General features: G+C 38.2%; 1 protein-coding gene across 1 annotated transcript; it reads right to left on the reverse strand.

The window, feature by feature from the left end:
- Positions 1–6,375: 6,375 nt before the first annotated feature.
- Positions 6,376–9,824, reverse strand: IFNG (interferon gamma). Its single transcript, NM_001310417.1, has 4 exons — positions 9,682–9,824; positions 7,684–7,752; positions 7,141–7,320; positions 6,376–6,498 (listed from the first exon to the last, which is right to left on the reverse strand). Exons 1-4 carry the CDS (start codon positions 9,802–9,804, stop codon positions 6,376–6,378), a joined length of 495 nt encoding a protein of 164 aa, NP_001297346.1. The 5' UTR covers positions 9,805–9,824.
- Positions 9,825–12,540: the final 2,716 nt, after the last annotated feature.

Consider the following 12,540-nt stretch of genomic DNA (forward strand, 5'->3'; position numbering starts at 1 on the left):
AAGAGGACCAGTCAGAGGTTTTAAAATGAGTAATTTTTTCCATTTATATCCATGTCATTAGCCACTTGTGAGAAATGCCATCTCAGAAGTATACCAAGGTATTTTTTTTGCAGTGTTCAAGAAGCAAATATTTTTTTTGCAAAGTCTATGTAATTAAAAAACGGTGGCTAGATAAGTGCCAAAAACCTCATCAGCTGGGTAATATGCATGGACCTTCATCATTGTTTGTTTCAGATAGGAAACCACAAAAATCTGTTAGTTCATAGATAATTTTTCATAAACATGTTCCCTGATAATCTACAAACTAAGACAACAATTACATGAATGGCATAAGGCAGATGAGAATATTTTATACATTTTCTACAAAACTCTGAAAGCTGCTGTGCACATTTTAAATTCACTGTTTTCTGGTATTTTATGTATTTTTGAGAATGTTGTGGTCAATAAATTATGGCCCTTCCATAAGTTCATAATCATTTTATTCCAAATGTACTTCTGATAGTTTTAATGAGAGAAAGGAATTTAGCACATTTTTCTGTAATCAAAACCAGGACAACTCAGCTTTACAGAGAGTAATAAAGTCTTTCCTGCATTAGGTAAAAGGTGTTTGCTGGGTGTCTGGAGTGGCTGTAAGAGAAACTTGATTGAGGAATCAAAAGACTGCAAGGCTTGACCAACCAAATTAAGTAGAGTCCATGATACGTAGTGTTTTTCTGATTGTGGGGAGCAATCCATGTTCTTCCTACTTCTGAAGATTGCACATCAGGTGCAAAGAAAGATAACGGAAAGAAGAAAAGAGGAAACTGGAAGATGGGTAGCCATATTTCGCTACACTAGGACCAATTCACCCAGAAATCATATTTATCGCTGTTGCTGCTCCTTGCCTCCTTCATCAGCCTACGTACATCTTATGCATTGTAGAAGTTGCTGTTATCTCTACTCTGTCCTACACAAAACAGCAGAGAGGTGGGAGGTTTTGCATGAGTTGCTATTTTGAGCTGAAAATCCCACACTCGTCTGCCGAGTTTGGGTTGTTTTCCACCCCTACCTCTTTTGAGGGACTTTTTGATTACTCCTGCCTCCTACCAAGAAAAACAAAACAAAACAAAAAACATGGTCACTCCTGGACTGGTGGAGGAAGGTGACAACTAGGAGAGATTTGAGCTGACAGTGTTGACCCTGCAGGGTTCAAGTGAAAGAGCTGAGCTACAACCTGTAGGTACAGGGGATATAACCTGCTCTCAAGCATGCTTCTACACCAGGGGTGCAGTAAGTGGGCTGAGTGGCTATTGGTTTTCTGAAAGGTCTCAGGGGAATCCCAGAGATCTGCAAGCCAGTAATGGTGACATACCACGCAATACCGAGACAGAGTGGGCCCATGGATAAATGTGGTGCACAAGAGAATAGTAAATGTGACGTTTATGAAAGGAAGTCACACCTCACTGCTAAGCTAGAGTTTACTGAGGAGTCAGTGAATATACAGACAGAGCAGAACCAAAATAACATAATCTCCTCGAATCTATAGGGGAGTTACAACTGAGTCTCACAGTGTAGCTACCAAAGAAGTTGAGTTGTTATAATAATAAGCAGTAAGAAAGTCCTCAAATAAATATGTAGCTATTTAAAGATAAGAAATAAGTGATAGGCATCAGTGTATGGGTTTTGCAATTAAGAGAGTTTAGTCATGAGAAGGCTTGCCTGAGGCATGTGATTTTAATGTAGCCATCAGAAATTTTGGAAACAGGGTGAATTGTGAAATAATGAAGTTTGCTGATGTACTAAGGTATTAAGGATACCTAAGAGGAGGTCCAGCTGCAGAGAACTATTAAAAGACTTCAAATTACTGAGTGACAAGGCAATAAAATGGCAGATAAAAATCAGTGCTGATAATTACAAAATTATGCACAAGAGAAAAGGCAATTTTCATTTTACATGCACAGTGACAGGCTCTAAATAAGCTGGTAATTCTAAGGAACGAGATTTCAGGATTATGGCAGCCAGCTCTGTAAAAACATCAATTTCTCTGCGTAGTGGTAAAAATGTCAAATAGAAAACTAGCGACTGTTAGAAAAGAACTGTCAGAAAACAGAAAACATCATTATGTCACAGTATGCTCGCAGCCTGGTGTGTAGCACTGGTTCCCTTTCTCAAAGGGGCCAAAAGGTGGGAGGAAAGAGGTCAGGTTGCTGAACACAGAGACTCTGCCTCTGCCTTGGGGAATATTTCTGCTGCAGACACATGGAGGTCCTGGGGCAGCATTGCTACCTACTGCCCTGTCCTTGCTCCTTATATATCACCAGCTACTGGCCATTGCTAACAGCTCTGCAGTGGATGCTGATCTCTGACCCAGCTGCTTTAAATGCATGTCTGTGCCTCCTTGCATGTGAGCAAGAGAGTAAGAAGGAGAAGACCAATGAGCTATGCAGGAATACAGAGCAGAAACAGAATAAATATACTGCAGAAGTGATGCATACACCACACAGACTTTCTGAGACAATGTTGTCTTTTATTACTATTATTATATATTATATATTATATGTATTATATACACATCTGTTAACTCTCTTTCTCAGTCTGCATAGCTGGAAAAAATTTACATCGACCTTCAGTAAAAATGTTCAACACTTCTGTAGTGTTTCTCATTGGAAAGATTTAGGCCAGCCAATAAGATTCATTTCACATTTAAATTTAGCTTAGCTGGAAATGCTTCCCTTACTTGGATAAAGTGAGGAATGATGCAAAGAGGAGATCCAGGACTTGTATTGGTATGAAATAAAATATGACAGGCTTTCATACTGAAAGTGATTCATCTCATTTGTATAGTACACACAACTGAGGGGGAAAATGTGCTCTAGTGGAGTCTGATTTTTATGCTGTTCTTCTCTAACACTATTACCACATTAATGGAGCAAAATGGGGAATTATTAGTTCAGCATTTTATCTTAAGCACCCTGTGGAAGTGCATCTCATGGACAAATTGGGTAGGGAAGGCTCAGGGGAAACAACTTGTCTGAATTACTATTAGTTGTGAGCTAACTGCAGTAGCACTGGTGAACCTCTGCAATATCTGGTGTCAGGTTTATCACAAAAGCTTTAAAGATGCTTAAAAGAGAAAGAAAGAAAGAAAGAAAGAAAGAAAGAAAGAAAGAAAGAAAGAAAGAAAGAAAGAAAGAAAGAAAGAAAGAAAGAAAGAAAGAAAGAAAGAAAGAAAGAAAGAAAGAAAGAAAGAAAGAAAGAAAGAAAGAAAGAAAGAAAGAAAGAAAGAAAGAAAGAAAGAAAGAAAGAAAGAAAGAAAGAAAGAAAGAAAGAAAGAAAGAAAGAAAGAAAGAAAGAAAGAAAGAAAGAAAGAAAGAAAGAAAGAAAGAAAGAAAGAAAGAAAGAGAGGGAAAAGAAAAGAAAGAAAGAAAGAAAAGAAAATAAAAGAGAAAAGAAAAGAAAAGAGAAGAGAAGAGAAGAGAAGAGAAGAGAAGAGAAGAGAAGAGAAGAGAAGAGAAGAGAAGAGAAGAGAAGAGAAGAGAAGAGAAGAGAAGAGAAGAGAAGAGAAGAGAAGAGAAGAGAAGAGAAGAGAAGAGAAGAGAAGAGAAGAGAAGAGAAGAGAAGAGAAGAGAAGAGAAGAGAAGAGAAGAGAAGAAAGAAAGAAAAGAAAAGAAAAGAAAAGAAAAGAAAAGAAAAGAAAAGAAAAGAAAAGAAAAGAAAAGAAAAGAAAAGAAAAGAAAAGAAAAGAAAAGAAAAGAAAAGAAAAGAAAAGAAAAGAAAAGAAAAGAAAAGAAAAGAAAAGAAAAGAAAAAAGAAAAGAAAAGAAAAGAAAAGAAAAAAGAAAAGAAAAGAAAAGAAAAGAAAAGAAAAGAAAAGAAAAGAAAAGAAAAGAAAAGAAAAGAAAAGAAAAGAAAAGAAAAGAAAAGAAAAGAAAAGAAAAGAAAAGAAAAGAAAAGAAAAGAAAAGAAAAGAAAAGAAAACTATCGATATCTGGGTGAAAAAATATCTTTTGGCAGCTGCTACTCCATCTCCCAGTAGCTCATTGCCTCCCTCCATCTGTACCTGTGCTTCCCAGCTCTAAGGTGAGCTGTACGTCAAACCTGGGAAATTATGTGGCTGAGCAACAATGTCCCCCTCCAAAAAACTGCTATTTTGAGCCAGGTTTAATAGGTAGCAGCAGGAATAGGTAAGATGGCACAGCACAGAGGATGACATGTTTGTGTGCATGGGCATCTGAGGTAGGATGGATGGGCAAATGTTATTTCTGTTGGATGTATAGTAAGGGCCTTATCTGTTTTTCTGTGGACCCTATTGGCAAGGTGTGGAAGGATGCAGATGTTTCATTTTATAGTCCAATAAAACAGGAAACTTCCCTTTGAGCTCCTGACCATTCTGGCACTAAATTCCAAAAACTGAGTATTAATTTAATCAGGAGTCTCGAGCACAACCACTGTCTCACTGTTGGTGGCCAATGAACCTTTAACTTGTCCCTTCCCTTCCCCATAGAATCTTCTATTGCTGGCTTTGGTTCCTCAGAGGACAGCTATTCCCTTTCAAGCAATAGCTCATGAAACAGCACATACAGAGGACACACTGCCTATGTTAAACACATACTCAGGCTTCTCTTGCTTAGTCCAGGATCTGGAGAAATCCTGAAGCATTGCATTTCTTGCATGTCACATGCACATACATGGCTGTGATGAGTAGAAACAAGAACAGCTGTTTCTTTCAAAGTTAGTTCAAGTCTCCAGGACTACTGAGTCACTTTGTTATGACTATAAAATGAGGATACAAATGAAGGTGTCTTACCCCAGGGGAGACAGCTTGGCCCAAGGAAGTAGAAAAGCCTGCAACAGTTACAGCTAAGCCCACTGGGCTTACTGCACCTAAACCTTGGCCATGGCCAGGTGTTACTGATGGAATTTATGGATTCCGCTGATGTTCAGGGCAGATTGGAAGTCCCATGTCAGCAGGAATCCCAAAGAAAGTCTGTCCCATTCCCTGTCAGCCCAAGCAAGTCTACTCCCAGATTGTTTGTTTGGTAACCACCTGGGGACCTGAAAATTTGAAAGTCCCATGAACTGCCCTTCCCAAACCCTAGCCTCTGAGACAACTCAAAGCCTAAACAGCCCTAGGCCTTCGTCTTGTACCACTTGCAAAGAGCCCAGCAGATCAGCCGACTTCCATCTAGGCTCCATATCTTTGAGTCTTTGACTTGCAGAGAAATTGAAAAGTGCTGTTTTTTGGTTTGCTTGTTTTGTTGTTTGTTTGTTTTGCTTGTGTTTTTTGTTGTTGTTGTTTTGTTTTGTTTTGTTTTTTTAATCAGAGTAACAACACATTTCAAATCATCAAAGCCTTCCTCGGAAAAAAGTAATGTTTCTTCATCCAGAAGAAACAGAAGTTGAGGAACTGGAGGATTTTAGACCCCAGATAACTTCTGCCAAATTTCTTCAAACCCATTATCCATTCCCAAATCTTGGGCAGAAAGAAGGAAATTAAATGCGTTTTCATATGTCTGTACAGGGCCATTTTTAATGGCATCAAGCAAGATTAGAATTCTACTTTGCACAGAGATTCTGGTGAATAAATAAGCAAGCACATTTCATTAATCTATTTTTATTTGAAATCCAAAAATTTAAAAGCTTTCATTGTGAAATTCAAACATTTAAATAATATTTCAGTAGAAAAATACAGTCCTTAAGATAAAAACATCCATACTGCTACTTCCAAATAAATAAATTGACATCAGACACATTTAGATGATTCAATACAAAAAAAAGAAAAAAAAAAAAGACATTTTCATAATCAGTAAGTTGAAGTCAGTGCAATAGAGTTAGTCACATTTCCTGGAGTTGCCAAGTAGCCTGTCCTCTTAGTCATTTCAGTGCATAACAATAATTATCAGCAATAAATCACCAAAGCCCTGGTTCAGAAAAGTGCTTCAGCATTTTGCTCATCTCTAAGCATGTCTATTTGCTTGATTTGGATTTAGATATGCTTAGAGCTAAGCAGATATGCATGTGTTCTCCTGAGTACAGAAACTTTCCCGGCTTGGTGCCTCAAATAAGTGAAGGATGAGACTGATCAGGACAACACTACTTGGATACCTGGGTATCACGTCAGTTCAGTATTTCCATACGGAAACTTGGTAAACATCACCTCATTCTGTAATTTCAGACCAACAGACATGTAACAGATAGACAGAATTTTAAGACAAAATAATTTCTTACATAGCAGTAGGAGGTATAAATACTTTGATTGGTGTTTCTTTATAAATAATTATTTAAAATACTTAAATATTAATAAATAGATGTATAAAAAGCTCAATAAAAAGATTTTTAAAAATGTGCATCAAAAAAAAATGTAAAATAATTCAGTACAAAAGGCCGTATGATGTCATTAACATCTGCATCTCTTTGGAGACTGGCTCCTTTTCCTTTTGGAAGTCGAAGTCTCCACCAGTTTCTGTAAGACACTGAACAGCTCACTCACAGCCTTGCGTTGGATTTTCAAGCCAGTCAGCTGTTTTGAGTAAGAAAAAAACAGAACGAAGGTCACACCAAGAGCTATTATTATTTACAGATCACATCCTACAATCTATGCTGCTAATGAAGCAGATCAGAGAGGAACCAGCAGCTTTCAATTACTCTACCACCCAATTCCTGAAACAAAGAGCCACTTTTTCACATAATTTTTTTCTGCTTTCTTCATTACTTTGCAACATGTCGCAGACTGGCTGTGTGCTGTGCAATGGAGGCACTCTACGATTATTACTGTGTTGCAATGCCATCTGAGTTACCCACGAGCAGTCAGCTCAGCCAGGGCATCCGTATCAGCAGAGGTTGGTGGCTCACTCCGCTGACACCCACTGAGCCAGGTGGCCCCAGAACCGTCAGAGGCATGCTATGTCCAGGCACAATTTTCCAACCCAATTTGTAATCATAAGGAGCTGGTGATGGTGCCTCTGCGCCAGATTCCAATGAGACTCGGGGTGGGCCGCCCCTGAGCTGATGCATGGCTGGAAACATCAAGTTTTCCAGCCCGAGCAGAGCCAGCCGAGGGTTACCAAATGGGTTACTAAACCATTACTGGCCTGAGTCAGACTTAAACTGAACTGGAAAATATAAAGTCACGAGTGCCTTGGAGGCAGGGAAAGAGCCTTACCTGAAGGTTTGACAGTTCCACGAGGTCTCTGAACTTCTTGTAGTCATTGGAAAGGGTATTTCTCAGAGTATTGAGCTGCTCAGATAAATTTTTGATGTGTGGCTTTGACATGTCAGTTTTCTTTAGCATTTCCAAGTACAGGGTAACAATCTGGCTCAGTATGATCCTTTTTTCATTTCTCTGTTGAAAAATACATTCAAAAAGAAAAGTTTGTGAGTGTCCATTGAGAGGAAAAAGAACGAAACTAAAATTCAGCATTTGGGGTTTCTCTCTGCCACTAGGGACAGGATGCCAAAGAAGATGCTGTAACTCATCTCCCGGGCTTACTGTAGCTCAGGACCAGCTGATGGTGCAGCACAAAGCACTTTGATCTTTATGAAGAGCATTTTAAGAGGGAGTTGTTTTCTCATTTTCAAGCTTCTAAAGAAACCTCTGCTTTTGTTCGTTCTACCCTGTCTGGTTACACTGGTCTTGGAGCTGCTTTTTACCAAAAGTGCCCTACAACATGCCTGAGATACTTTGTCACATGAGGTTCTGACTTACCTCTGTCCAGTTTTTCACTTTCTCTATAAAAACAGGATTGCCATCAGCTACATCCGAATTACTTGCATTCTGCAACAGAGAACATACACATCTGTTATACATACAGCACTTATTACAAGGTAAATAGTGTTCTCCTCAAATGAGCAGTAAAAAACATAGACACGTAATTTTTGCACCGCTGGCCTATAACTACTACGGTGCTTTCACTTCTGGGCTTCTTTTCACTTCTGAGAGTATATTTTGCAAATATGTTCTCTAAGCACCTATTCACACTGGATGACTGCGTAGTAACAGAAACAGCATTAATCTGTTTTTAAATGTCTTCTCCTGCTATAAGTCATCTGAATAGAGACATTTAGCAGCGTATGTTTCACTAAATGCTCTATGCAAGTTTTGGTATTGACAACTGAAAATTAAACTTTATAAGCTCAGCGGCTGTCTAGGCAATTGTCAGACCTGGTCTTGCCATGTTTTCTGATAAGTTGAAATCCACTGGTCTGTGGGCTTGAATTTACCCAGTCTTAGTAAAATCTCATATGGAACAAAGGCAAATTAACCATACTATAAAACTACAGTTTGTAAAACCAGAGAATAGCTCAGTAGCCCACAGTCAGACGTGGGGATACATAGGGGTTGTGGGCTACCAAAAGGCTCGCAGGGTCTGAGTTTAACCATCAGGTGTTAGCCACACACTGTGGCAGATTCTAGGAAACAAAGAGCAATACAGTTCTCCTACAAAGGAAAGGCAAGTTGAATCATTTCCTTTTCTCTGTGTGTATTTTTTTTCCTTGTGTTTTTTTTTTTTTTTTTTCTTTTTGTATACAACAGTCACTATTTCCTTTTTTCTCTGCTTGGTAATTTAAATATAATGAGTGTAATGGGAAAGCTTGCAGGCTGACAGAAAACTCGTAGGCTGATTGGCTCCCCACACCAAACACCTTGCCGAGCCTTGGTTTGCACTTCTGAAAGGTGGTGAGCACCTGCTGCAGACTGCAGTTTTAATTTCTCTGCAAGAAGCTTACCACCGCTCAGGATCTCTCGGACAGAGTTATTTATATTCTACCGAGAACCTCTTTGATCTATGCTAATGAAAAATGTAAGATATAAATCAAAATGCTGAAAAATCAGAGCTGGAAATAGGAGAAAATTCTTGCAGTTAATTTAATGTGTTTAAAAAATATGTATGTATATATTATATATATATATATGTATATATATATACATATATATATGAAGAATAAATGCTGTTAACTGTTAACTAGAAGTGACTTTGTTGTAGATCCCTTATCTGTGTGACTAATCCCAGCTAAAATTAGTTGTGGTCTATTTTAATGCCTCCTGGATTGAGACAATTGAATCGATATTACAATTAAGTTATCAAATTTCTGTCTGAAAAGAAGTAATATCACTTAACATTCCCACACCAGATCAGTCAGAGATATGGAAACAGGATGGCTAGAGGATGCCAAAGAATAAGCAGCAGTGACCAACCTTGGGCAACATATTATTGATAGTAACAAAAACCACAAGATGCTTCTGTTAAAGTAAAACATTTTGCTTATATTGCAACTAATAATAAATCCTCTGTTAACTAAGCTAAAACTAATTCAGTGTCAGTAAACTGTAGCTGAATAGAATTGAATCAAGGTTCATTCATTCATATTAAATTGCATTAAGATTTTTTTGTTATAAAATATTCCATGAAATCAAAAGCCAAATGGAGCTGGTAGAAGCTCTTGTGAAAGGTGGAGTGCCACTGAAATAAATGCAAACTACTAAAATCATTATTGAAAAACTGAACCATATTAGTGAATGAATAAAAGCTGGCAAAGCCAAAGAAATTGTTCATATTCTGTTTAAAAAAAAAAAAAAATGTAACAAACATTAGTTCTATGATCCCTATTGGTACACATTGAGGTTTATGACAAGCAGTGCTCAAATCTGGATCTACAGCACAAGCAGAAGAAGAAGAGAAATGCAGTAGAAGACTGTACTTACAAAATCAGCTTTCAGTTTGTCTATGTCATTTTGAAGTTGACCTAGAAATAAAGCACTTCCAGAACATCCAAAATAAATCATGATGACAGAGAGAACAAACAAGCAGTAGGTCTGGCAAGTCATTTTCTTGGTGATAGTTCAGTTAATATGCTCAGGTAACTTCTGGGAGATGTCAGATCTAAGAGTAATGAGCTTCAACTTCTAATAGTTGTATCTTCTATTAGAAGAAAGTAGATGAGTGAACTTCATCTGGCTGTCAGTGGTATTTATACCTGGTCTTGAATTTTTTTATTTCGTCATCACAGGCTGTGTATATTTAGCCAAGATAGTGTCAGATAAGACTTCGCTTTTGGCTAGTCGAGGGAATCCCTCGAAAGCATCTTTCTTAAAGTATGGTCCTGGAAAATTTTTCAGTGGTTCGTCAGAGGGTAACATTTACGTGACAGTTCTGAATTTTCTTTTACACGTGGTTGGGGAAAAGGAGGAAATTATGGTACGGGTTAAAGAGTATCCATTGTGGCTCAGGCATATTCTTACAAGCTATCTGAAAAATCATATCATGTGGTTAAGGGGTCAATATAACAGCCAACTCATTTCCGGCATTCTTTTAAAGTAACCACTGATACTAACATGGTATACTTCAGAGTCACTTAAAAATTTATATCTCTTTACCACTGTCCTTTTGTGAAAAACTATTTGCATTGTTTCCATGGTCTAAAGTGTATTTTTTGTCTGTCTCAATATTCATCTCCAGATTCACACTAAGCTTGAGGAAAATTAGGTTCTATCAAGGATACAATGATGCATCATATTAAATATCTCCATAGTTTCCTACTATCTGCAAAAGTAGAATACTTGCTACTCAGGACACTCATCTGTGTTTGACAATAATTAAAGTTCCCCGCCTGCACATTCATTTGCACTTGTGCACATGAAGTACGAAAACAGAAGGACATGATTAAAAAAAAAAAAATCAAAGCAGGCAGACAGGGTGGTATCCAGGTGTACACAGGCCACTACAACAACTATGTTGAGGTAGCTGTGGAAGAGGTTCCTGTGTAATAATTGAACTCTGCTTTGATGAATATCAAGGGAAAAAAGCTCACTGTGCAGACCTGTATAAAGAAATCAGAGTAATTTTAGGCTGTAGTATATAAGTACAGGGTAGGAAGGAGACTCATAAGGGGAAGAAAAAGGAACCCACAGGAAAAAAGAAAATAGAGGGGGTCAGGCAGAGGGTAGATGTGGGCTCAGTTCACACAGTGTACAGTGGACAATGTCTGTAGCCCATTAGAAACATATGAGAATCAAACAGGTCTCCAACACCTATGGCTTGAGCTCTCCAGCTCCTGGATGGGTCATCAAGTGTTCTTTGCCAGAAGCCGTCTCCTTCCTCAGCAGCATATCCAGCCTCAAGAAATGACCAGTAACTCTATCAACAGTTTTTCATCTGCAGCTTGAAAGAGGACCTTCATCTAGAAACTGGGTCTAGACTGCTACTACCACTGCAAAAGTGGAATTGCCATTTTGCAGAGACTAGAACCAAATCCCAACAGCAGTCACAGGCCCAAAAACTACATGCAAAACTCCCTGGGAACAGCAGCATACCCAGATGGCACATGCCTCACAACAGGGGCAGTACTGTACAAGTGTTATGACTGTAAGTGTACTTGGGGTAGTAATGCTATGCAATGTCTTTATTGGTTTTAACTTGAGAAATTAAAACTGTGTAAACAATGACCCATTTGCTGGAATTATTGCCTTGGAAGTGAGATGATAATGCTAATCAAGGCTATTCAATGATGCTTCAAAGCACTGCAAAGAAGTAATCACATCAAAAATACAAAGTTGCTTCACAGGTGTACAAGGCAATAATAATACCAGCCTATCTGTGATGTGAAAATATCTGTGTTGCTTTTCAAGGCAAGCACAGTCAAAAGGCATGTTGTGGCACAGTTAAACATAGGTTCATACATACAGGAAAACCAAGAAAAATTTACAAGGTGAGAGATGTGCTGAAAGGCATCAACTGGCCATGAGCCGATGGAGTGATTCTTTGGCAAAATGTTGGAAAGGAAAAGTCAAGTGGCATATGGAAAGCGATTCCTGTTACATATGGCTCTCTTTAAGCTGTCAGAAATATACAGCTGGAAGAGGGACTGGGTCATCAAATCCTTCTTTTTTTTTTTTTTTTTCTTGTATCCTAATTTGAGCAATGGTTTTCCATTGGATTACTAGAGAACGTGCAAAGAAGTGTTGCTAGGGTGGTAAACAGTTTGGAACAGTTATTTACTCAAATTACAATACAACTGTATGCGATCAATTGCTGTAATTATCCAACCAGGCAGAAGATTCCAGGAGATGGAAATTGATGTCAGTAATCCTGGCTTCTTCTGCAGAGAACTATTTATCATGTGCCAGGCTAGACTGACTTTTTAAACCTATCAGACATGCCTCTTTCATCCACAGGAGGCTGTATATCTCAGGTCACCTCCATTTGATCTCATCACCTTTCTGAGGAGGCCACTATCAACCATCTAATTTTTCAGGTAAGAAAATGGAAGCACAGCACAATTCTTGATCATTCAGCATCTAGGAAAGGCAAATCTAGGAACACAAACAACATCCCCCAGTCCAGTCTTTTGCCCACTAATCATCACTAAAAGTATTATATATTAAAATGAGGCAAGGAATTAAGAAAATAGTAAAGAAGAAAGCCATGACATCTGGCTTTGTCATATTATCTTCCGAGTGCAGCTCTGACTTCCAGATACCTCTTCTGACTATCAAGGTTATATTTCTGTTTCAGTACTTCTATGCATCACCATATTTAAAAGGGCGAATGCTCTGTGGCCAATT

This window comes from Anas platyrhynchos, chromosome 1 (genome assembly GCF_047663525.1).
Source record: "Anas platyrhynchos isolate ZD024472 breed Pekin duck chromosome 1, IASCAAS_PekinDuck_T2T, whole genome shotgun sequence".
Lineage (NCBI taxonomy): Eukaryota > Metazoa > Chordata > Aves > Anseriformes > Anatidae > Anas > Anas platyrhynchos.

Excerpts from the sequence above, each read along its gene's own strand:
- IFNG (NM_001310417.1), bottom strand. The coding sequence starts at position 9,804 with ATGACTTGCCAGACCTACTGCTTGTTTGTTCTCTCTGTCATCATGATT. Across the intron at positions 7,321-7,683 it reads AAGTGAAAAACTGGACAGAG|AGAAATGAAAAAAGGATCAT; the intron begins GTAAGTCAGAAC and ends ATTTTTCAACAG. Across the intron at positions 6,499-7,140 it reads TGGAACTGTCAAACCTTCAG|CTGACTGGCTTGAAAATCCA; the intron begins GTAAGGCTCTTT and ends TACTCAAAACAG.